This window comes from Phascolarctos cinereus, unplaced genomic scaffold (assembly GCF_003287225.1).
Source record: "Phascolarctos cinereus isolate Bilbo 61053 unplaced genomic scaffold, phaCin_HiC Scaffold_4;HRSCAF=312, whole genome shotgun sequence".
NCBI lineage: Eukaryota > Metazoa > Chordata > Mammalia > Diprotodontia > Phascolarctidae > Phascolarctos > Phascolarctos cinereus.
In genome coordinates, this window is record NW_027555847.1 from 16,251,721 (window position 1) to 16,276,863 (window position 25,143).

General features: G+C 39.9%; 1 protein-coding gene across 22 annotated transcripts in view; it reads left to right on the forward strand.

Moving 5' to 3' along the window:
• Positions 1-25,143, forward strand: part of GOLGA4 (golgin A4) — a 151,342-nt gene that overhangs the window by 62,260 nt on the left and 63,939 nt on the right. For 18 of the 22 annotated variants that reach the window (XR_013485786.1, XR_013485787.1, XR_013485788.1 and 15 more), the window contains 3 exons: positions 15,184-15,495; positions 18,499-18,546; positions 20,763-20,819. The exons of 2 other annotated variants lie outside the window; for them this stretch is intronic. Coding sequence is in view for 11 of the 20 variants with exons in the window: in XM_020979528.2 (XP_020835187.1) it covers positions 15,184-15,495; positions 18,499-18,546; positions 20,763-20,819 (417 nt within the window). In the remaining 9 variants the exon portion in view is untranslated. The remainder of the gene's footprint in view (positions 1-15,183; positions 15,496-18,498; positions 18,547-20,762; positions 20,820-25,143) is intronic. 2 more of the 22 variants (XR_013485792.1, XR_013485793.1) reach the window with 1 other exon arrangement.

Genomic DNA, 25,143 nt, shown 5'->3' on the forward strand with positions numbered 1-25,143 from the left:
CCTTCATTGTTTCCCCCTTCTGATATCATTATGTTCACCCTGAGATAGACTTGAGATGTTAATTAAGAGCTGGTGTTTGAGGCAAAGTCTCAGTAATGTATAAGAACAGTTATAAGGTATGTGTTTACCAGAATTTTCATGCTTAGGTAGAAAAGAGTAGGCTACCTCACAGGTTTTGTGGTGCATTGCAGGTATTTAATGTTTAACACTTGATTATCCTGTGTATAAAATGACAGGAGAGATAGAAAAGTGCTTGAACAATGAGATTCCAAAAATCTTGAATAATTAGCCCTAAATGAATACAAGGCAGTGCCAATCAGTAATGTTGTGTTTGTTTAGAAGAAATTGAGTTTACGTGAACAGAGATGGTTTTTGGTATAAAAAAAGCATTCTTTTCCAGAGCTGAGCTCTGTGGCAAGCAGGTATTGCTGAATCACCCAGATCTCTGTCACAGAGTCTTTAGAATAAAGCCTAGTACTTTATTGATAGGGAGACCCTTTAGGACTTTACCCAGTGCCTGTGTGTAACAGCATAAGAGATAAAATAGAACTGATTAAAGGTATAGGTGAAAGCTGAGAGTGTTGTATAGGTAGGCAGAAACAATTTTGAAAAGACATTTTAGTGAGGATACATTTTAAAAGCAAAGGAAATTTCTGTTTCTTTGATTTTGATAAAAAGAAAAAATGAGAAAGTTTCTTGGAACCATTTTCTGCCTGTTGATTTTCTGGTCTCTACTGTCTCCCCTCTCCTTGCTAGAAGCTGCTCCTCCCCTTTGCAGTATTCTGATTCCTGATGTTTGTTTGTTTGTTTGTTTGTTTGTTTGTTTGTTTGTTTCTTTCTTTCTTTCTTTCTTTCTTTCTTTCTTTCTTTCCTTCTTTCTATCTTTCTGTCTGTCTGTCTGTCTGTCTGTCTTTCTTTCTTTCTTGCCTTCTTGCTTTCTTGCTTTCTTGCTTTCTTGCTTTCTTGCTTTCTCTTCTTTCTTTCTTTCTCTCTCTTTCTTTTTTCTTTCTTTCTCTCTCTCTTTCTTTCTTCTTTCTTTCTTGCTTTCTTTCTTTCTTTCTTGCTTTCTTGCTTTCTTGCTTTCTTTCTTTCTTGCTTTCTTTCAGTTTTTTTCCAAAAAGCAATGAGATTTTTGTCCTTTGTTTTTTGAGTGATAACCCCCTAACCTTGATTGTTTCCCCCTTCTGATATCATTATGTTCACCCTGAGATAGACTTGAGATGTTAATTAAGAGCTGGTGTTTGAGGCAAAGTCTCAGTAATGTATAAGAACAGTTATAAGGTATGTGTTTACCAGAATTTTCATGCTTAGGTAGAAAAGAGTAGGCTACCTCACAGGTTTTGTGGTGCATTGCAGGTATTTAATGTTTGACACTTGATTATCCTGTGTATAAAATGACAGGAGAGATAGAAAAGTGCTTGAACAATGAGATTCCAAAACTCTTGAATAATTAGCCCTAAATGAATACAAGGCAGTGCCAATCAGTAACGTTGTGTTTGTTTAGAAGAAATTGAGTTTACATGAACAGAGATGGTTTTTGGTAGAATTAAAGGACACTTTTCCAGAACTCAGCCCCCTGGCAACCAGCTATTCCTGAACTGCCCTGATCTCTGTGGAAAAGTCTGTGCAATCAGCTGTGTGCAACAGCATAATAAATAAAATAGAACTGATTAAAAGGTACAGGTGAAAGTTGAGAGTCTTGTACAGGCAGGTAGAAATAATGTTGAAAAGACATTTTAGTTAAGATACATTTTTAAACCAAGGGAAATTTCCTTTTCTTTGATTTTGGTAAAAAAAAAGTTTAGAAAATTTGTTTTAGCCATTTTCATCCTACTGATTTTCTGGTCTCTACTGCCTCCCTCTCCTTGCCAGAAGCTACTCCTCCCCTTTGCAGTTTTCTGATTCCTTCCTTCCTTCCTTCCTTCCTTCCTTCTCTGTCTCTTTTTTTTTCCACACAAAGACATAAGATTTTTGGCCTTTGTTTTCTTTGAGTGATAACCTGCCCAGCCTTGATAGTTTCCCCCTTCTCATAGAAAGGGGAGCAGCAGTATGTTCACCCTGAGATAGATTTGGAGCACTATTTAAGGGCTGGTGTTTGAGGGGAAGTGTTAGTAATGTAGAAGAACACTTATAAGGTATGTGTTTACCTGAATTCCCTTAGCTACAAACGACCAGGGTACCTCACAGTTTGTCTGGCACATTGCAGGTATTTAATGTTCAACACTTTATTATCCTGTGTATAAAATGAGAGGAGAGATAGAAAATAGCTTGACCAAGAAGATTCAAAAAATGTGGAATAATTATCCCTAAATGAATACAAGGCAGTGCCAACCAATAATGTTGTGGTTGTTTAGATGAGATTTAGTTTATGTGAACTGAAATGGTTTTTGGTATAAAAAAAGCAGTCTTCTCCAGAGCTGAGCTCTGTGGCAAGCAGGTATTGCTGAATCGCCCAGATGTCTTGTCACAAAGTCTTTAGAGTAAAGCCTAGTACTTTATTGATAGGGAGACTCTTTAGGACTTTACCCAGTGCCTGTGTGCAACAGCATAAGAGATAAAATAGAACTGATTAAAGGTATAGGTGAAAGCTGAGAGTGTTGTATAGGTAGGCAGAAACAATTTTGAAAAGACATTTTAGTGAGGATACATTTTAAAAGCAAAGGAAATTTCTGTTTCTTTGATTTTGATAAAAAGAAAAAATGAGAAAGTTTCTTGGAACCATTTTCTGCCTGTTGATTTTCTGGTCTCTGCTGCCTCCCCTCTCCTTGCTAGAAGCTGCTCCTCCCCTTTGCAGTATTCTGATTGCTGATGTTTCTTTCTTTCTGTTTTTTTTCCAAAAAGCAATAAGATTTTTGCCCTTTTTTTTTGAATGGTAACCCTCCTAACGTTGATTGTTTCCCCCTTCTGATATCATTATGTTCACCCTGAGATAGACTTGAGATGTTAATTAAGAGCTGGTGTTTGAGGCAAAGTCTCAGTAATGTATAAGAACAGTTATAAGGTATGTGTTTACCAGAATTTTCATGCTTAGGTAGAAAAGAGTAGGCTACCTCACAGGTTTTGTGGTGCATTGCAGGTATTTAATGTTTGACACTTGATTATCCTGTGTATAAAATGACAGGAGAGATAGAAAAGTGCTTGAACAATGAGATTCCAAAAATCTTGAATAATTAGCCCTAAATGAATACAAGGCAGTGCCAACCAATAATGTTGTGGTTGTTTAGAAGAGATTTAGTTTATGTGAACTGAAATGGTTTTTGGTATAAAAAAAGCAGTCTTTTCCAGAGCTGAGCTCTGTGGCAAGCAGGTATTGCTGAATCACCCAGATGTCTTGTCACAAAGTCTTTAGAATAAAGCCTAGTACTTTATTGATAGGGAGACCCTTTAGGACTTTACCCAGTGCCTGTGTGCAACAGTAGAAGAGATAAAATAGAACTGATTAAAGGTATAGGTGAAAGCTGAGAGTGTTGTATAGGTAGGCAGAAACAATTTTGAAAAGACATTTTAGTGAGGATACATTTTAAAAGCAAAGGAAATTTCTGTTGCTTTGATTTTGATAAGAAGAAAAAATGAGAAAGTTTCTTGGAACCATTTTCTGCCTGTTGATTTTCTGGTCTCTACTGTCTCCCCTTTCCTTGCTAGAAGCTGCTCCTCCCCTTTGCAGTATTCTGATTCCTGATGTTTGTTTGTTTGTTTGTTTGTTTGTTTCTTTCTTTCTTTCTTTCTGTTTTTTTTTCGAAAAAGGAATAAGATTTTTGCCCTTTGTTTTCTTTGGGTGATAACCTGCCCAGCCTTGATTGTTTCCCCCTTCTCATATAATGGGCAGTAGCAGTATGTTCACCCTAAGATAAACTTGGGATGTTCATGAAGAGCTGGTGTTTGAGGGGCAGTCTTAATAATGTATAAGAACAGTTATAAGGTATCTGTTTACCAGAATTCTCATCCTTAGGTAAACAAGACTAGGCTATCTCACAGTTTTTGTGGTGCATTGCAGGTATTTAATGTTTAACACTTGATTATCCTGTGTATAAAATGAGAGGAGAGATAGAAAAGTGCTTGAACAGTGAGATTCAAAAAATCTTGAATAATTAGCCCTAAATGAATACAAGGCAGTGCCAATCAGTAATGTTGTGTTTGTTTAGAAGAAATTTAGTTTACGTGAACAGAGATGGTTTTTGGTATAAAAAAAGCATTCTTTTCCAGAGCTGAGCTCTGTGGCAAGCAGGTATTGCTGAATCGCCCAGATCTCTGTCACAGAGTCTTTAGAATAAAGCCTAGTACTTTATTGATAGGGAGACCCTTTAGGACTTTACCCAGTGCCTGTCTGCAACAGCAAAAGAGATAAAATAGAACTGATTAAAGGTATAGGTGAAAGCTGAGAGTGTTGTATAGGTAGGCAGAAACAATTTTGAAAAGACATTTTAGTGAGGATACATTTTAAAAGCAAAGGAAATTTCTGTTTCTTTGATGTTGATAAAAAGAAAAAATGAGAAAGTTTCTTGGAACCATTTTCTGCCTGTTGATTTTCTGGTCTCTGCTGCCTCCCCTCTCCTTGCTAGAAGCTGCTCCTCCCCTTTGCAGTATTGTGATTCCTGATGTTTCTTTCTTTCTTTCTTTCTTTCTTTCTTTCTTTCTTTCTTTCTTTCTTTCTTTCTTTCTTCTTTCTGTCTGTCTGTCTGTCTGTCTGTCTGTCTGTCTTTCTTTCTTTCTTTCCTTCTTTCTGTCTTTCTGTCTGTCTGTCTGTCTGTCTGTCTTTTCTTTCTGTTTTTTTCCAAAAAGCAATAAGATTTTTGTCCTTTGTTTTTTTTGAGTGGTAACCCCCCTAACCTTGATTGTTTCCCCATTCTCATATCATTACGTTCACCGTGAGATAGACTTGGGATGTTAATTAACAGCTGGTGTTTGAGGCAAAGTCTCAGTAATGTATAAGAACGGTTATAAGGTGTGTGTTTACCAGAATTTTCATGCTTAGGTAGAAAAGAGTAGGCTACCTCACAGGTTTTGTGGTGCATTGCAGGTATTTAATGTTTGACACTTGATTATCCTGTGTATAAAATGACAGGAGAGATAGAAAAGTGCTTGAACAATGAGATTCCCAAAATCTTGAATAATTAGCCCTAAATGAATACAAGGCAGTGCCAATCAGTAATGTTGTGTTTGTTCAGAAGAAATTGAGTTTACATGAACAGAGATGGTTTTTGGTAGAATTAAAGGACACTTTTCCAGAACTCAGCCCCCTGGCAACCAGCTATTCCTGAACTGCCCTGATCTCTGTGGAAAAGTCTGTGCAATCAACTGTGTGCAACAGCATAATAAATAAAATAGAACTGATTAAAAGGTACAGGTGAAAGTTGAGAGTCTTGTACAGGCAGGTAGAAATAATGTTGAAAAGACATTTTAGTTAAGATACATTTTTAAACCAAGGGAAATTTCCTTTTCTTTGATTTTGGTAAAAAAAAAGTTTAGAAAATTTGTTTTAGCCATTTTCATCCTACTGATTTTCTGGTCTCTACTGCCTCCCTCTCCTTGCCAGAAGCTACTCCTCCCCTTTGCAGTTTTCTGATTCCTTCCTTCCTTCCTTCCTTCCTTCCTCCCTCCCTCCCTTCCTTCCTTCCTTCCTTCCTTCCTACCTTCCTTCCTTCCTTCCTACCTTCCTTCCTTCCTTCCTTCCTTCCTTCCTTCCTTCCTTCCTTCCTTCCTTCCTTCCTTCCTTCCTTCCTTCCTTCCTTCCTTCTCTGTCTCTTTTTTTTTTCCCAAAAAGGCATAAGATTTTTGGCCTTTGTTTTCTTTGAGTGATAACCTGCCCAGCCTTGATAGTTTCCCCCTTCTCATAGAATGGGGAGCAGCAGTATGTTCACCCTAAGATAGATTTGGAGCATTATTTAAGGGCTGGTGTTTGAGGGGAAGTGTTAGTAATGTAGAAGAACACTTACAAGGTATGTGTTTACCTGAGTTCCCTTAGCTACAAACGACCAGGGTACCTCACAGTGTGTCTGGCACACTGCAGGTATTTAATGTTTAACACTTGATTATCCTGTGTATAAAATGATAGGAGAGATAGAAAAGTGCTTGAACAGTGAGATTCGAAAAATGTTGAATAATTAGCCCTAAATGAATACAAGGCAGTGCCAATCAGTAATGTTGTGTTTGTTTAGAAGAAATTTCGTTTATGTGAACAGAGATGGTTTTTGATATAAAAAAAGCATTCTTTTCCAGAGCTGAGCTCTTTGGGAAGCAGGTATTGCTGAATCGCCCAGATGTCTTGTCACAAAGTCTTTAGAGTAAAGCCTAGTACTTTATTGATAGGGAGACCCTTTAGGACTTTACCCAGTGCCTGTGTGCAACAGCATAAGAGATAAAATAGAACTGATTAAAGGTATAGGTGAAAGCTGAGAGTGTTGTATAGTTAGGGAGAAACAATTTTGAAAAGACATTTTAGTGAGGATACATTTTAAAAGCAAAGGAAATTTCTGTTGCTTTGATTTTGATAAGAAGAAAAAATGAGAAAGTTTCTTTGAACCATTTTCTGCCTGTTGATTTTCTGGTCTCTGCTGCCTCCCCTTTCCTTGCTAGAAGCTGCTCCTCCCCTTTGCAGTATTCTGATTCCTGATGTTTCTTTCTTTCTTTCTTTCTTTCTTTCTTTCTTTCTTTCTTTCTTCTTTCTCTTCTTCTTCTTTCTTTCTTTCTTTCTTTCTTTCTTTCTTTCTTTCTTTCTTCTTTCTTTCTGTGTGTCTGTCTTTCTTTCTGTCTGTCTGTCTGTCTGTCTGTCTTTCTTTCTTGCTTGCTTTCTTGCTTTCTTGTTTCTTTCTGTCTTTCTGTCTGTCTGTCTGTCTTTCTTCCTTTCTTTCTTGCTTGCTTTCTTGCTTTCTTGCTTTCTGTTTTTTTTCAAAAAGCAGTAAGAATTTTGCCCTTTTTTGTTTGAGTGGTAACCCCCCTAACCTTGATTGTTTCCCCCTTCTGATATCATTATGTTCACCCTGAGATAGACTTGGGATGTTAATTAAGAGCTGGTGTTTGAGGCAAAGTCTCAGTAATGTATAAGAACAGTTATAAGGTATGTGTTTACCAGAATTTTCATGCTTAGGTAGAAAAGAGTAGGCTACCTCACAGGTTTTGTGGTGCATTGCAGGTATTTAATGTTTGACACTTGATTATCCTGTGTATAAAATGACAGGAGAGATAGAAAAGTGCTTGAACAATGAGATTCCAAAATCTTGAATAATTAGCCCTAAATGAATACAAGGCAGTGCCAATCAGTAACGTTGTGTTTGTTTAGAAGAAATTGAGTTTACATGAACAGAGATGGTTTTTGGTAGAATTAAAGGACACTTTTCCAGAACTCAGCCCCCTGGCAACCAGCTATTCCTGAACTGCCCTGATCTCTGTGGAAAAGTCTGTGCAATCAGCTGTGTGCAACAGCATAATAAATAAAATAGAACTGATTAAAAGGTACAGGTGAAAGTTGAGAGTCTTGTACAGGCAGGTAGAAATAATGTTGAAAAGACATTTTAGTTAAGATACATTTTTAAACCAAGGGAAATTTCCTTTTCTTTGATTTTGGTAAAAAAAAAGTTTAGAAAATTTGTTTTAGCCATTTTCATCCTACTGATTTCCTGGTCTCTACTGCCTCCCTCTCCTTGCCAGAAGCTACTCCTCCCCTTTGCAGTTTTCTGATTCCTTCCTTCCTTCCTTCCTTCCTTCCTTCCTTCCTTCCTTCCATCCTTCCTTCCTTCCTTCCTTCCTTCCTTCCTTCCTTCCTTCCTTCCTTCCTTCTCTGTCTTTTTTTTTTTCCCAAAAAGGCATAAAATTTTTGGCCTTTGTTTTCTTTGAGTGATAGCCTGCCCAGCCTTGATAGTTTCCCCCTTCTCATAGAATGGGGAGCAGCAGTATGTTCACCCTAAGATAGATTTGGAGCATTATTTAAGGGCTGGTGTTTGAGGGGAAGTGTTAGTAATGTAGAAGAACACTTATAAGGTATGTGTTTACCTGAATTCCCTTAGCTACAAACGACCAGGGTACCTCACAGTTTGTCTGGCACATTGCAGGTATTTGATATTTAACACTTGATTATCCTGTGTATAAAATGAGAGGAGAGATAGAAAATAGCTTGAGCAAGAAGATTCAAAAAATGTGGAATAATTATCCCTAAATGAATACAAGGCAGTGCCAACCAATAATGTTGTGGTTGTTCAGAAGAGATTTAGTGGAAGTGAACTGAAATGGTTTTTGGTATAAAAAAAGCACTCTTTTCCGGAGGTGATCTCTGTTGCAAGCAGCTATTGCTGAATCGCCCAGATTTCTGTCACAAAGTCTTTAGAGTAAAGCCCAGTACTTTTTTGATAGGGAGACCCTTTAGGACTTTACCCAGTGCCTGTGTGCAACAGCATAAGAGATAAAATAGAACTGATTAAAGGTATAGGTGAAAGCTGAGAGTGTTGTATAGGTAGGCAGAAACAATTTTGAAAAGACATTTTAGTGAGGATACATTTTAAAAGCAAAGGAAATTTCTGTTTCTTTGATTTTGATAAAAAGAAAAAATGAGAAAGTTTCTTGGAACCATTTTCTGCCTGTTGATTTTCTGGTCTCTACTGCCTCCCCTCTCCTTGCTAGAAGCTGCTCCTCCCCTTTGCAGTATTCTGATTCCTGATGTTTCTTTCTTTCTTTCTTTCTTTCTTTCTTTCTTTTCTTTCTTTCTTTCTTTCTTTCTTTCTTTCTTTCTTTCTTTCTTTCTTTCTTTCTGTCTTTCTGTCTGTCTTTCTTTCTGTCTTTCTTTCTTTCTGTCTTTCTTTCTGTCTTTCTGTTCTTTCTTTCTGTCTGTCTTTCTTTCTTTCTTTCTGTCTTTCTGTCTGTCTGTCTGTCTGTCTTTCTTTCTGTCTTTCTTTCTTTCTGTCTGTCTGTCTGTCTTTCTTTCTTTCTTTCTTGCTTTCTTTCTTGCTTTCTTTCTTGCTTTCTTTCTTGCTTTCTTGCTTTCTTTCTGTTTTTTTCCAAAAAGCAATAAGATTTTTGCCCTTTGTTTTTTTGAGTGGTAACCCCCCTAACCTTGATTGTTTCCCCCTTCTGATATCATTATGTTCACCCTGAGATAGACTTGGGATGTTAATTAAGAGCTGGTGTTTGAGGCAAAGTATTAGTAATGTATAAGAACAGTTATAAGGTATGTGTTTACCAGAATTTTCATGCTTAGGTAGAAAAGAGTAGGCTACCTCACAGGTTTTGTGGTGCATTGCAGGTATTTAATGTTTAACACTTGATTATCCTGTGTATAAAGTGACAGGAGAGATAGAAAAATGCTTGAATAGTGAGATTCAAAAAATCTTGAATAATTAGCCCTAAATGAATACAAGGCAGTGCCAATCATTAATGTTGTGTTTGTTTAGAAGAAATTTCGTTTACGTGAACAGAGATGGTTTTTGATATAAAAAAAGCAGTCTTTTCCAGAGGTGAGCTCTGTGGCAAGCAGCTGTTGCTGAATCGCCCAGATCTCTGTCACAGAGTCTTTAGAGTAAAACCCAGTACTTTATTGATAGGGAGACCCTTTAGGACTTTACCCAGTGCCTTTGTGCAACAGCATAAGAGATAAAATAGAACTGATTAAAGGTATAGGTGAAAGCTGAGAGTGTTGTATAGGTAGGCAGAAACAATGTTGAAAAGACATTTTAGTTAGGATACATTTTAAAAACAAAGGAAATTTCTGTTTCTTTGATTTTGATAAAAAGAAAAAATGAGAAAGTTTCTTTGAACCATTTTCTGCCTGTTGATTTTCTGGTCTCTACTGCCTCCCCTCTCCTTGCTAGAAGCTGCTCCTCCCCTTTGCAGTATTCTGATTCCTGTCGTTTCTTTCTTTCTGTTTTTTTCCAAAAAGGAAGAAGATTTTTGGCCTTTGTTTTCTTTTAGTGTTAACCCCCCTAGCCTTGATTGTTTTCCCCTTCTCATATAATTATGTTCACCCTGAGATAGACTTGGGATGTTAATTAAGAGCTGGTTTTCGAGGGGCAGTCTTAGTAATGTATAAGAAGAGTTATAAGGTATCTGTTTACCAGAATTTTCATGCTTAGGTAAAAAAGATTAGGCTACCTCACAGGTTTTGTGGTGCATTGCAGGTTATACATTAAGTTTAACACTTGATTATCCTGTGTATAAAATGACAGGAGAGAGAGAAAAGTGCTTGAAAAATTTGATTGAAAAAATCTTGAATGAATAGCTCTTAAGGAATACAAGGCAGTGCCAAGCAGTAATGTTTTGGTTGTTTAGAAGAGATTTAGTGGAAGTGAAGAGAGATGGTTTCTGGTATAATAAAAGCATACTTTTTCAGAACTCAGCCCCCTGGCAACCAGCTGTTCCTGAGCAGCCCAGATCTGTGTCCCAGACCCTGCAATAAACTCATGGACTTTTTTGATACCGAGACACTTTAGGCCCCTAGCCAGTTCCTGTTTGCAGCAGCCTAACAGAGAAAATACAACATATGAAAGGTACAGATGAAAGTTGAGAGTCTTCTATAAACAGGCTGAAATATTTAAAAGTGATTATTCAGAGATATCGAGATGAAAACGGAAAACCACTAAGAAGACATAACTTAAAAAGTCCAGTCATCTCAGATTTGTGTAATGTGTAAAACCCTGACAGCCCTCAGTAGGACCTGCCTGCCTGCCCTGAGGTCATATTTTGGGGTCATCCAGTATAGTGGTGATAGCTCTGCAGTCATGTTGGATTTGAAGGTAGCAGAAAAATGCTAAATTATGTTGAGTAGCCTGTTTGGAAATAAAACATTAGCCGAAACCAAGAAAATTTTAAACTTTTTTATTGATCTCTTTGCTGTTTATAGCAACTACATTTCCCAGTGTTTTCCTCCTTTCTCACTTTCCCAGAGAGCCACCCCTTTCTAACAAAGAACAAGATGGGGAAAAAAGTTCAGCAAAACTAACCAGTATCCAACAAGCCTGACATTGTTTGTGGAGTTTTCCCACACCCTGTGAAGAAGAGGGGGCAGGGCGACAGGGGAGAGACACTCTTTCGTCTCTGCTTTGTGAGCAGTCTTGGCTATTGTGTCTGTGTTTGCTTTAGTTAGTATTTATGTTGATTTCCTGATTGTATTTGCTCAGTTTGCATCAGTTCATATCCATTTCACCATGTTGCTGTTTTTCTTGCTCATCATTTCTTACATAACACAGGAATACTGCATTGCCTGTAATCATTTCTTATATGACACAGGAATACTGCATTGCCTGTAATCATTTCTCACATGATATAGGAATACTGCATTGCCTGTAATCAGTTGTTACGTAACACAGGAATACTGCATTGCCTGTAATCATTTCTTATATGACACAGGAATACTGCATTGCCTGTAATCATTTCTCACATGATATAGGAATACTGCATTGCCTGTAATCAGTTGTTACGTAACACAGGAATACTGCATTGCCTGTAATCATTTCTCACATGACATAGGAATACTGCATTGCCTGTAATCAGTTGTTACATAACACAGGAATACTGCATTGCCTGTAATCATTTCTTACATAATACAGGAATACTGCATTGCCTGTAATCATTTCTCACATGACATAGGAATACTGCATTGCCTGTAATCAGTTGTTACATAACACAGGAATACTGCATTGCCTGTAATCATTTCTTATATGACACAGGAATACTGCATTGCCTGTAATCATTTCTTATATGACACAGGAATACTGCATTGCCTGTAATCATTTCTCACATAACACAGGAATACTGCATTGCCTGTAAGCATTTCTCACATGACACAGTAATACTGCATTGCCTGTAAGCATTTCTTTCCTGACACAGGAATACTGCGTTGCCTGTAAGCACTTACACAGAGGAATACTGCTTTGCCTGTAATCATTTCTTATATAACACAGGAATACTGCATTGCCTGTAATCATTTCTTATATGACACAGGAATACTGCATTGCCTGTAATCATTTCTTATATGACACAGGAATACTGCATTGCCTGTAATCATTTCTCACATAACACAGGAATACTGCATTGCCTGTAAGCATTTCTCACATGACACAGTAATACTGCATTGCCTGTAAGCATTTCTTTCCTGACACAGGAATACTGCGTTGCCTGTAAGCATTTCTTACATAACAGAGGAATACTGCTTTGCCTGTAATCATTTCTTATATAACATAGGAATACTGCATTGCCTGTAATCATTTCTTATGTAACACAGGAATACTGCATTGCCTGCCTGCTCTACGAGTTGTTAACCATTTTCCAGTTGATAAAGATCTACTTTGTTTGTATTTCTTGCTGTTATTACAGAAGTGCTGTGTTTAATAGCTTTTAAAGGTTCAGGGAAATGTGGATAAAGAAGCTTCCATAAAAATGGTTAAAATAAAAACAAATTACAGCAAAAAATTTTGATGCTTTACAGTACTTCTTCAACTGTGGGTCTCGTATAGAAGAAATTCAAGAAGCTCTGCTTTAGGGGGTGGTAAAATCTGGCCTCTCAGCATGGCTGGTTCTTTAGGTTCGTACGGATGAAGTTAATAATACTGATAGAATTTGGAAGAGCTCACATATTTGAAAATGACTTGCTTATGCTGCCTTGTGAAGTCTATATATTAAACTTAACTCAGTTTGTGCAAAATAGGAGAAAATTCCTTGTCGAAAACCAGGGTTATTACAATAAGATCTTGAAGATTTTTCAGAATTGTTATGAGACAGTATTTTTAATACTTTAATGCACTGTTCCATATTAGTTATCATTAACTGGTCTCCAATACTCCTGGACCTTTTCTTCTTGAGTAAGTTATTTGTCCGAAACACCAAATTTAAGGCTGAAAATTGTTAAAGTTTTTCCTTTTACGAGTTTTCCTCAGTGGAATTGCTGCATTTGCTTTTCATCCAGATAAAAAACTTTGGTGTGCATATGCAGTACTTCTTTTCCCCAGCAAGAGCAAGGTTCTCCTTTGGCATATTTCTTCCTTTGGTCTAAGAAGACCTGTATTCTAGTGCTGCTGGCATCACCTGTTTCATCTCTTTTCTCTGTGATCTGCAGTAAGCCTGCTGACCACTTAGCTAGGATGTTGTAGAGGAGGGGTTGCCTCTTCAGGTAGGAGTTGGCTGGGAGGGGACTGGGGATCCAGTCTCATGGTTCTGGCGGCTGTGCCCAAGGCTGAGTCCCGAACACTGTCCTCCGGTGATTCTTTCCCATTGGGCTATCAGAGCGTCTGTTCCAAAATGATTCTTTCTCTCCTTCTTTGTTTTTTTAAAGTGAGGCATTTGGGGTTAAGTGAGTTGCCCAGAGTCACACACAGCTAGAAAGTATTATGTTTCTGAGGCTGGATTTGAACTCTGGTCTTCCTGACTCCAGGGCCGGTGCTCTATCCACCTAGCTGCCCCTGAAAATGATTCTTAAAAGAGCTTATTTGTCCTGTTAGCTTTTGTGTCACATTTTTATGGATACAGTGGTCACTTGCTTAATTTAGATGTTTGTTTTGTTTTGTTTTGGTAAAAGCACCTTAACTCCCAAACTTAGGATTTTATGGATTTGTCTTTCTTACTCTAGAGGCTATTCAGAAATGAGCACTAGGTTTGAGTGGACCTTCTTCTGGTAGGTTATTCACAATGATAGTTACACACCAAGTGCTTAGAGGAGGCCAGAAATTTGACTCTGAGCCTTCCTTATGTCAGCTCTGTGATGTGGCCACTTTGAGCATTGTTGTCTGTGCTTCACTGATGAAGAAACAAAGGCTCAGACAGGGTCAGGATTATTGGTGGGCTTGAGCTCCCCGAGCTTTCTCTTGCCTCACTCCGTCCTCTCTCTGCTTGGCTAGGATGCTTCTCCATAGCCTCAATATCTGTGTGATTGTCATACACAGTGAGCTCCTCATTGCTGCCTTCTGAACCAGGAGTGAGTGCTGGGGAAACTGTGGGCTCCGGTCAGTTCTTCAGGCCCTTCTGGGTAATCTCGATGCTGGTTGCCATGTGTGTTCACAATTTTTCACAGTTAAATTTGGAAATTTGCTATGCTCCCTGGGGCGAATCCATTTTTAGGAACTTCTCACTCTTGCTCCCTGTCTTGTGCCATTCATTATTTGGTCTCTATAGAATCACTCATAAAAGCTTTATTTTAAAAATGTTATCTTCAGCGAATCTCTTTGTTTTCCTGTTATGCTTGACTTCAGCCTCTACTGAGCTTTTACCTCAAGATTTCTGTGAGAGTTCACAAGTGATATTGTTGTAGCACTAAGAATGAATTTCCAGCTAACATCCGTTAAATAAATAAGCTGTGCGTCCCAGTGGCTAGCAGTGGCTAGAGGCTAGTAGGAGTAGAGGAAGACTCCTCTTTCTGAGTTCAAATCTGGCCTCAGACACTTACTAGCTGGGTGACCCCGGGCAAGTCACTTATTAACTGTGTTTGCCTCACTTTCCTCCTCTGTAAAATGGGCTGGAGATGGAAGTGGCCAACCGCTCTAGTAGCTTTGCTAAGAAAACCCCAAATGGGGTCACCAAGAGTCGGACAGGACTGCAAATGACACAACAGCAAAGTACCTGAAATACAGAGTTCTGTGGCCTTTTGGGGGGAGATACCTGAAACCGGTGAGAGCAGTTGGGGGGGTGATGTTCTTTCAGTACTTCGCCATTGTTAGGTTTATTCCAATTCATTTTTAGTATCTCTAAGACGTTGTATCTGTCTTACATTCCAGCACTGTTGGCTTCCGTTTATAATTACAACCCTAGAGATGGTGTGGCGAAGTGGGGAAGACGCCTTGGCCATGAGGATGCGTCAGCTCCTTGGCTGTGTTGTTTATCGAAGGCCTCTACTGTAGCCATTTCTTCAGTGCTTTACAAAGCCCTTTCTCACACCTCTACACTTTACTGTGGGGTAGCTGGCGTTCCCTCCTCCCCTCCCCCCTTCCCTTTGCCTTTTTTGGTTGAGAGATGAGAAGACGGAAGTTTCTTGCTTAAAGTCCCAAAGCTAATGAGTGCTAGAGTCAGGACTCACAGTTGGGTCTTTGGACTTGGAGTTCCATGTTCTTTCCGCCACGCGGAACGTGGCTGCCCCGCAGTGTTTGGTAATAGCATGTTCTGTAAAGAATTAAGAATTTTCGTAGATTCTGGAGTTTACGGTGTAATTGTTGACAGTGTTACAGCTGAATAAAAGTGGTCATGTCCGTATGACAGTCTTCTAATTTGGCCCTGCAGTCGAGTGAGACGCAGTCTTTTGCACAGAAGCTCCAGCTCCGGGTTCCATCAGTGGAGTCTTTATTTCGAAGTCCAGTCAAGGACTCCTTGTTCCGTTCCCCTTCAAAAGAATCTCTGGTGCGGAGTTCCTCAAGAGAGTCCCTGAATCGCCTCGACCTTGACGCGCCCACTGTGTTGGATCCCCCGTCTGACATTGAAAGTGAGGCGGAGGAGGCCATGGGAAATGCGGATAGTTTCAGTAAAGAGCAGCTCTGCCAGAGGGTCCGGAGGATGGAACGAAGCTTAAACAGCTACCGAGGCAAATATTCAGAGGTACGAGGCCCAGGGCCTCTTCGTTGTTTTAAGCAGTGGTTTGAGTCACGCTGGTTTTCATTGTACAAACTTCCTGTGGTTGCCCTTAGAATATAAGCTTCTTGAGGGTGTAACTTTCGCTTTTGTCTTGGTGTTTCCAGCCCTGAGCCAAATGCTTTGTAATTAGCATATGCTGTTTGACGCTGTTTCACATCTCTGGCATACTGTGCATCCCATTCTGTGGCAGTGTGCCAAAGAGGACAGTAAAGCAATGTTCGCTGGAGCATAAACCAGCTGACCAGGGCCCTGGGTAAACTTGGAAAGTTGGTCAAGTTTCTTTTCGTTCTCCCCCCACCTCACTTTCTGCACCCCACATTCCTGCTCCCCAGGGACTCTGCTTGTATCCTGCTTCCCACTGTGGCATCCCACCCAGAACTGCTCTTCCCTAGGTACCTCATACTCCAAAATTACGTCTTTTTTTCTCCCTGCTCCCTTGCCCCAATCAAAACTCCAGTTTTTAGAGCTCTTAATTGAGGTTGTGTTTTCAAAAAACCTGTTGAAATAAATTCTGTCAGTTTGATGTACTAGAGACATATCATTTCTGGTGTTTAAGAAAAGTCTTAGATAACTTAGCCTCTCATGTTCTTTACTCACCCCCTGCCCCATATGAGTCACCTAGCCATAATCTCTCCTCTCTTTTATCTTCCGTTTGTCACACCTACCTAACTTGAGCCCATTTCTGGGGACCTTCCACGTAGAAGCTTTTCAGATACAGTCAAGTAGCTTGCAGGGGCAGAGGAGACTCTCGGTCCTCATCAGATGGGAAGTGCATTTCCTAGAATTAGGGAGCTCGTTCCAACCCCTCTCCCCTCTCTTTTCTTGTTACTCCAGACTCTCGAGGGCAGAATAGTGAGAGCATAGAGGTATGGGGTTCATCTTTCTCATGGCTACCCTTTTTTTTCCAAAGAAAGAGTTGCTCTCCTGTGTTTTGGAGGCAGGGAAGGGAAGGTATTGGCTCTAGGCACATTTACAAGGTACCAAGAAGTTCCATCTGTATTTCCTTCCTACATGCTGTTCTTTGTACCTTTCCCTCCTCTTGACATGTCCCTGTGACTCTCCTGCCATCTAGTGGAGACTTTTTTTAAAGCAAAGATTGGAAGTTTTCCTAAAAGCCTGCCAGAGTAATTGTATTGACTTCTTCAAGCCTCAGTTTGCCTCTTTGGAAACTTCTCATAACCCTGGATGAAAGCCAAATGATCATTTGGTGAAGACTTTGCCTTTTCTGCCATCCCTGCTCTATCATTTTCACTTTCTTCTGGTCTACTGGCTCATTTCTTATGGCCTACGTGCCCATGCTGAAAAAACTTCCACTTCACCCTTCCATTTCCGCTGTCATCCTAGATCTCTTCTTCTGCTCCTTGTGGCTGAAATTCTAGAAAAGGCCACCTGTACCAGTGCCTCCGCTCAGATCTCTCAGTCTCTTCTTAACAATCCACGGAAACTACTCTCTCCAAAGTAACTAATGATTTCTTAGTTCCCAAATTCAGTGGCCTCTTCTCAAGCGTCATTGTACTTGACTCTCTCTTCTCTCTGGGTTTTCTTGACACTTCTCTCTCTCTCATGGTTCTCCTCCCACCTCTCTGTCTGCTACTTTTTTGTCTCCTTTGCTGAATCCTCCTCCAGATCACACCCTCTCACCTTAGGAGTCCCTCAGGGTTGTGTCCTGGGCCCTATTCTCTTCTCCTTCTAAGACTATGTCACTTGGTGAGCTTATCAGCTCCCTTGGATTTAATTACCATCTCTGTGCTGATGATTCTTAAATCTGTCTTTCCTGCCTCAACCTCTCTGCTGACTTCCAGTCTCACGTCTCCAGCTTGTCTTTCAGAAGTCTTGACCTGGATGTCCAGTAGCCATCTTCAACAACACCCACACCCACACGGCCCTCAGGCATATAACCTAGTAGTTATCCTGGACTCCTTCCTCTCCCTCACGGTCCCTTGGTCCAGTCTGTGGCTAAGGCCTCTCCATTTCACCTTAACATATCTTGTCCATTTCACCTTTGCAACAGTTCTTGGACACGCCCCCTCCTCTCCTCTGACTCAGCCCCCAGCCTGGCACGGGCCCTCATTGCCTCACCTCCAGATTATTGCTGCTGTTGCTGGTTGGTCTGCCATCCTTGAGTCTGTCCCCAGTCCAGTCTGGTAGCATCACAACTCCCAAAGCACCCCACTCCGCACTACCCGGCTCCCTGTTGCTTCCAGGTTCAAATATAAAATCCTTTGGTTAACTTTCAAAACCCTTTGTGACCTAGTCACTCCCTCCTTTTCCACTCCTCCTTCCTTGCCACATACTCTTCAGTCCAATGGCACTGGCCTCCTGGCTGTTCCATAACAAGTCCCTCTGCCCCTGGGCATCTTCCCTGAAGTGCCAGCGAATATCCCGTCTAATGTAAGAAGCCTTCCCCCACTCCGCTTAATTCAGTTGCCTTCCCTCGCTTAATGATTTCTTCTTCATCATCTTGTATTAGCTTGTGGTTGTGTGGTCGTTGTCTCCCCCGCTGGGCGGAAAGCTCCTTGAGGGCTGGAGCCATCTTTTGCCTCTTTTTTTATATCTGTTGCTTAGCATAGTGCCTGGTACACAGTAAGTGCTTAATACGTTTAATGTTTGATTGAAATGAAATGTGGTTCTCAAATCTTATTGCAGTCTGATAGAATTTTGGTCATAGATCATAGTACTGAAAAGGACCTCAGGCGATCACTTGGTATAGCGCCATCCTACAGATAGATCAGTCTTAACCCTGCTTGATAAGTGAAGCTTTTCGAGATGAAAGAACTTGCCCTTTATAGAGTGATTCCCCTTTCATGGTTTCAGGGTCCCCACTCTTCAGCTAGAAACAAGCTTTCTCTAATGTGTAGATCACTTTCAATCAACCTAGAACTTTTAAAATATTTTTAGAATACCTGGTATTCTTTATCTAAAAAAAGTTTATTGCCAGGTAAATGATTATTTCTTTGCATATTTCAGCTTGTTACTGCCTATCAAACTGTCCAGAGAGAAAAGAAGAAGTTACAGGTAAGTTATTTCTTAGATATAATACAGTCATAGAATTTTATGGTTGACAGGTAGTACCTAGAGATAACCTAGGGATTATCTAATTTTTATGTCTAGAAACTCCCAACAAAGCTGAGATTCACCCTACTTTTCCAAGATAGTTTTTGTCGGTTAAAATAACACAGCCAAAGGTTCATGGCTCAAACACTGAAATTGAAGAATTAGAGAGAGTGGGTTTGGGCTTCACCTCCTGGGGGATTCTGCAGTTCACTGACCTGAATGGGATCTGGGGCCTGGGGAATGTCGCCTTGTAGATAGCTCACATAATGTCAAGAAAGGGAGGAAGGTCATCATCATCCATTGCTTATGTTTCATACCACACAGCAGCTCTGAGGGAACATTTAGTCTACACCTTTGCTGTTTTAAGCAGCCTAGATAAATATACAAGCTTGTGGAGTGAAGCGGACACTCCAGTCCGAGGCACATCATGGCCCTCTCTCCGTTTGTATTCTCTCGGTATTGAATGGTTGGTTTCCCCTGAGGTTTCTGCTTCTGCAGCTGACCTTGTGTGTTTGGAGAAAAGCCCTGCCTGAGTTCAGATCTGGCCTCAGATCAAACACTTGACACTTACTGGCTTGTGTGACCCTGGGCAAGTCACTTAACCCCAATTGCCTGGGGGGAAAAAAAAAGCCCTTAGAGTACTTTCTCTGCAGCAGTGCTTATGATAGTGAAGATCGGATTGGGTTAGGGATGGTGACATGGCAGACCTAGCAGGCATCCTGTGTGCTTTCACACGTGTTCCAGTTTTCCTGCCGAACCTGGGGGCAAACATTCAGTGCACTTTCATCCTGGGGACCTAGCCTATAAATAATAAAGGTGAATAAGCTGCTGATTTTTGGTGCTATTAGGAAGTTATGGATTTGCTCTGTAAAGCAAAATAAATTTAACTTTAGCTGTATTTTTCTATAGCTAAAAGAAGTTTTATTTGAATTAGTTATAGATCTTTGATTGGTTATGTAATGATAGGTAGGGGTGGCCAATAGCTAGCCCATGGGCTGCATTGATATTCATCTCATTTCAGGAAGTATAGAGAAAAGCCTTCATCTAGCACTAGAGTATTGGGGGATCACCCCTACACACCCTGGGGGTGGGGAGGGGAATTTATAGGAGGACACAGAAGAACAGCACATGATCCTAAGATTATCTGTGCAGACTGGGAGGAGACCTTAGGGACCGTCTAGTCCAGTTCCCTCCTTTTACAGCTTAGGAAACAGGCTCACGCGGGTGACATACTTTATTCAAGGTCACACGTGTGGTCGCTGTGGACGGCAGGATTTTTAATTGGTCTGACTCCAGCTCCAGGACTCTTTCCCCTGTACTGTGCTTTGGTCCATGAGGAGGCAAATGATTCTCTACTGTTGGAGGGAATGTCTAAGTTTAGGAGATCACAGATCCAGAGGATCTGCACTATTTAAATAGATATTTTCCTGAAAACATTGTTTGTTAAATACATTTTGGAAAAATAAGTCCTTTTCTCATTTATGTGAATTACCATTTTATGTATACATCTAAGGCTCACTTCAGCTGACTGAGGCATCCCTTTTTCCTCCAGTCAGAACTAGTAGCTCTTTTCCTGATGTCATCTGTCCCTAAAATGTTTTCATCTAAGCAACTGAGGGTACCTTTTTTGACAGGAAGCAAAATTGGTTGTGTTTGTAATATTTTCCCTAAAAGTGTATTTTAAATTATTTTGAAGATTAATGGAAAAATAGGGTTCAGTTCTATAAAAAATTTGTTTTATAATCACATCAGAAATGTAGCGATTTCATTAATTGTGAGAAAATTAATGAAAGTCTTTTTTCAGAAAAGTTCTTGAGAGTCATGATCTACTTTCCTAACATTGTTTCTTGTTTGTAGCATATTCATGTTTATTTCACATGCAATCTTTTGTGCTTTTATAAATTGTACACTTATAAATTCACTTCAGTGTATTTAACTGGTAAAATATGCACAAATGGGTCATAATGTGTCATAATGGAAGAAGAGATTTAGTTTGGAGTTTGGTTTAACATGAAACTAATTTTCAAGAAGATCCCATCTTGAACAGTTTTTGTTCTGTCTCCACAACTGTTTAGGGAGTAGTTAAGAATGCCTGTTATGTGTGAAGAATGCTTTTAGGTTGAGTTGTTTTGCATTGACGTATTATGGTAGTCTTTGAACCATTTTTTTTTTTAAAGGGTCTTTTGAGCCAGAGTCAAGATAAAGCCCTCAGGAGAATTGGGGAATTACGAGAGGTGAGTTTGGTGACTTCAGTATTTTTTTTTTATATAAATTTATTTTCAGTTTTCAATATTTACTTCCAAATTTTCACCCCATCTCACCCCTCCCCCATCCCAAGATGGCGTGCATTCTGAATATCCCTTCCCCTAGTCTGTCCTCTCTTCTATCTCTTCCCCCCTTCTCTTATCCCCTTCCCCTTCTGTTTTCCTGTAGGGCAGGACAGACTTCTGTACCCCATTTCCCGTATTTCTTATTTCCCAGTAGCATGTGAAAACATTTTTTTTAAACATAGTTTTTAAAACTTTAGGTTTCAAATTTTCCCTTCCTCCCCCCACACCCTCATTGAAAAGGCAAGCAACTCAATATAGGTTATACATGTGCAGTTATGCAAAACCCTTCTATAGTAGACATGTTGTGAAAAACTAACTCTATTTCCCTTAATCCTATCCTGCCCTCCTATTTATTCTATCCTTTCTTTTGACCCTGCCCTCCTCAGAAGTATTTGCTTCTGATTACCCCTTTCCCAATCTGCCCTCCTCTCTATCATCCCCCTGCTCTCTTGTCCCCTTCTCCCCCTATTTTCCTGTAGGGTAAGACAGATTTCCTTACCCAATTGAATGTGTATGTTATTCCCTCCATAAGCCAAATCCTATGAGAATAAGATTCACTCATTCCCTCTCACCTTCCCCATTTCCCCTCCACTGTAAGAGATTTTCTTTTCTTTTTTTTTTGTGAGATAATTTACCCCATTCTACCTCTCCCTTTCTTCTTCTCCGATATAATCTCTCTCATCCCTTAATTTTATTCTCCAGATATGACCCCTTAATCTTCAACTCACCCTGTGCCCTCTATCTATCTATACCTATACATACATACATATAATTTTTTCCTCCAACTACCCTAATACTGACAAAGGTCTCATGAGTTATAAATATCATCTTTCCACGCAGGAATGTAAACAGTTCAACCTTAATAAGTCTCTTATGATTTCTCTTTCCTGTTTACCTCTTCATGTTCCACTTGAGTCTGTATTTGAAAGTCAAATTTTCTATTCAGCTCTGGTCTTTTCATAAGAATGCTTGAAAGTCCTCTATTTCACTGAATGACCATTTTTTCCCCTGAAGGATTATACTCAGTTTTGCTGGGTAGGTGATTCTTGGTTGTAATCCTATCTCCTTTGCCCTGGAATATTATATTCCATGCCCTGTCCTTTAATGTAGAAGCTGCTAAATCTTGTGTTATCCTGATTGTGTTTCCACAGTACTTGAATTGTTTCTTCTGGCAGCTTGTAATATTTTCTCCTTGACCTGGGAACTCTGGAATTTGGCTACAATATTCCTAGGAGTTTTCCTTTGGGGATCTCTTTCAGGAGGAGATCTGTGGATTCTTTCAATTTCTATTTTGCCCTCTGGTTCTATATCAGGGCAGTTTTCCTTGATAATTTCTTGAAAGATGATGTCTAGGCTCTTTTTTTGATCATGGCTTTCAGATAGTCCAATAATTTTTAAATTCTCTCTCCTGGATCTATTTTCCAGGTCAGTTGTTTTTCCAATGAGATATTTCACATTTTTCTAATTTTTCATTCTTTTGGATTTGTTTTACAGTGTCTTGATTTCTCATAAAGTCACTCTTCCAATTGCTCTATTCTAATTTTTAAGGAAGTATTTTCTTCAGTAATCTTTTGGACTTCCTTTTCCATTTGGCCAATTTTCTTTTTAGGGCATTTTTCTCCTCATTGGCTTTTTGGACCTCTTTTGCCATTTGGGTTAGGCTATTTTTTAAGGTGTTATTTTCTTCTGTATTTTTTTGGGTCTCCTTTAGCAAGCTGTTGACTTGTTTTTCGTGATTTTCTTGCAACGTTCTCATTTCTCTTCCCAGTTTTTCATCTACTTCTCTTGTGCTCAAAATCCCTTTTGAGCTCTTCCATGGCCTGGGACTGATTCATATTTTTCTTGGAGGCTTTGGATGTAGGAGCTCTGACTTTGTTGTCTTCTTCTGGTTGTCTGTTTTGATCTTCTTTGTCACCAAAGTAAGATATTATAGTCTGACTCTTTTTGCTCTGCTTGCTCATGATCCTGGCCAGTTACTTGAGTTGTAAACTCTTTGTTAAGGTAAGAGTCTGCTTCCAATGTGGAGAATGTACTGTCCCAATCTTTGGGGGTTTATATAGCTGTTTCCAGAGATGATTGTAGGGACCCGTAAATTTCCAGTCCTTGCAAGGTGGTATGATAAGGGGCGAGGTGTTTACTCCTTTCCTGGCCTGTGCTATGGTCTGTTAGTGACCACAAGTACTGCTTTCTGTCCTGGAACTGTGAAGAATGTTTCCTGTCCACAGCCACTACAAGCTCCACCGTGCCAGCGCTCCTCATCACCCCAGGACCCCTGTCCAGAGCTGTGACCTAGATCCAAGCACGGGCAAAGCAAGAGATTCCTGTCTCAGCACCAGCAGAGAGATCCCTGCAGTCCCCCTCTGATCAGCCACTCCCCCTCAGTCTGTGGGCTGGAAGCTCGGGAAGCAGCTGCCCACCCCAGGGCCGCCCTCTTGGGGAATGGAGCTGAGACCCCGCCTTCCTCTCTCAGCACTGCAGAAACAGACTTTTCCCATGACCTTCTAAGTTGTCTTTGGCATTCCTGGATTGAGGAAAATGGAAGCCACCACAGCTGCCCGCGCTTCAGTCCTCTGAGTCTTGCTCCAGGTTCGCTGTGGCCTCCTTGCCCATGCCACGCTGCGCTGCGCTCCCAGCCTGGTGCCATATGCCTTTCTGATCAGTCATCCAGGTTGTCTTGGGCTGGAAATTTGTTTTACTCTGTCTTTTTGTGGGTTCTGCTGCCTTAGAATTTGTTTAGAGCCATTTTTATAGGTATTTGGAGGGGTTTGGGGGAGAGCTCAAGCAAGTTGCTGCTTTCACTCCGCCATCTTGGCTCTGCCCCTGACTTCAGTATTTTGAAAAGAGTAATTCACATGCCTGCAGTGTCAGATCACAAGGAGTGTCAGTGCTGAGGTGGCTTTATATGCATATTCCTTAACTCTCCTGATAGGTAACTGCCCTAGGCCACCCCTTCAGTGCTTCTTAAACTTTGGGTTAAGGCCGTTGCCACCCATAGTTTAAGAAGCACTGCTGGCCTAGGGTGTAGAACATTTACAGGGACCCATTTTTTTCTCTTAAAAAAAAAAACAACAAAAAACCCAAAACAGCCCTAGATTCTCCAGGAAAATTCAGTGTTAAAAGAATGAATAGGTAATGGTAATAGCTTGCTCTGGTATAGTTCATTTTTTAAAAAATTATGAATTTACTTTTAGTTTTCAACAATCACTTCCATAAGCTTTTGAGTTTTAAATTTTTTCCCCCTTCCTTCCCAAGATAGTGTGCAATCTGATATAGGCTCTACATATACATTCCTATTAAACATATTTTCACATTAGTCATGTTGTAAGGAAGAATTAGAACCAATAGGAGGAACCACCAGAAAGAGGAAATAAAACAGAACAGAAGAAAAAAATAGCAAATAGTATGCTTCAATCTGCATTCAAATTCCATAGTTCTTTCTCTGGATGTGGATAGCATTTTCTATCATGAGACTTTTGGAGATGTCTTAGGTCCTTGCATTGCTGAGAAGAACTAAGTCTATTAAAGTTAGTCATCGTACAATGTGGCTGTTACTGTGTACATTGTTCTGCTGGTCCTGCTCACTTCACTCAGCATCAGTTCATACAAGTCCGTCCAGGTCTTTCTTGAAGTCTGCCTGCTCATCATTTCTTATAGCACAATAGTATTCCATTCCATTCATATACTACAACTTGTTCAGCCATTCCCCAGCTAATGGGCATCCCCTTAATTTCTAATTCTTTGCCATCACAGAAAGAGCTGCTATCGGTATTTTTGTACATGTAGGTCCTTTTCCCATTTTTATGATCTCTTTGGGATGGATATAGTTCTTTATGTACCTAGCCTTACAACAATTTTGAAGGTAGGTAGTACAAACATTACCCTTTTATAAATGAGAAATTGAGGGTGAGAGAGATTAGGTGATTTATTTGAGGTCATGCAGCTAAGTGTTTGTTATTAATTTATTTTCTAAAAATTTATTTTTTTTCACTAAATATTACATGTAAACATTTTTTCGACAATGATTTTTTAAAAAATTTGGAGCTCCAAATTCTCTCATTCCCTCTTGCCCCTCCCCTTCCTTGAGAAGGCAAGCAATTTGATATCAGTTATACATGTAAAGTCTTGCAAAACATATGTCCATATTAGCCATGTTTCAAAAGAAGATACAGAGAAAAAATTAAAGAAGAATGATAAAGTAAAACGCTATACTTCGATCTGCATTCAGAGT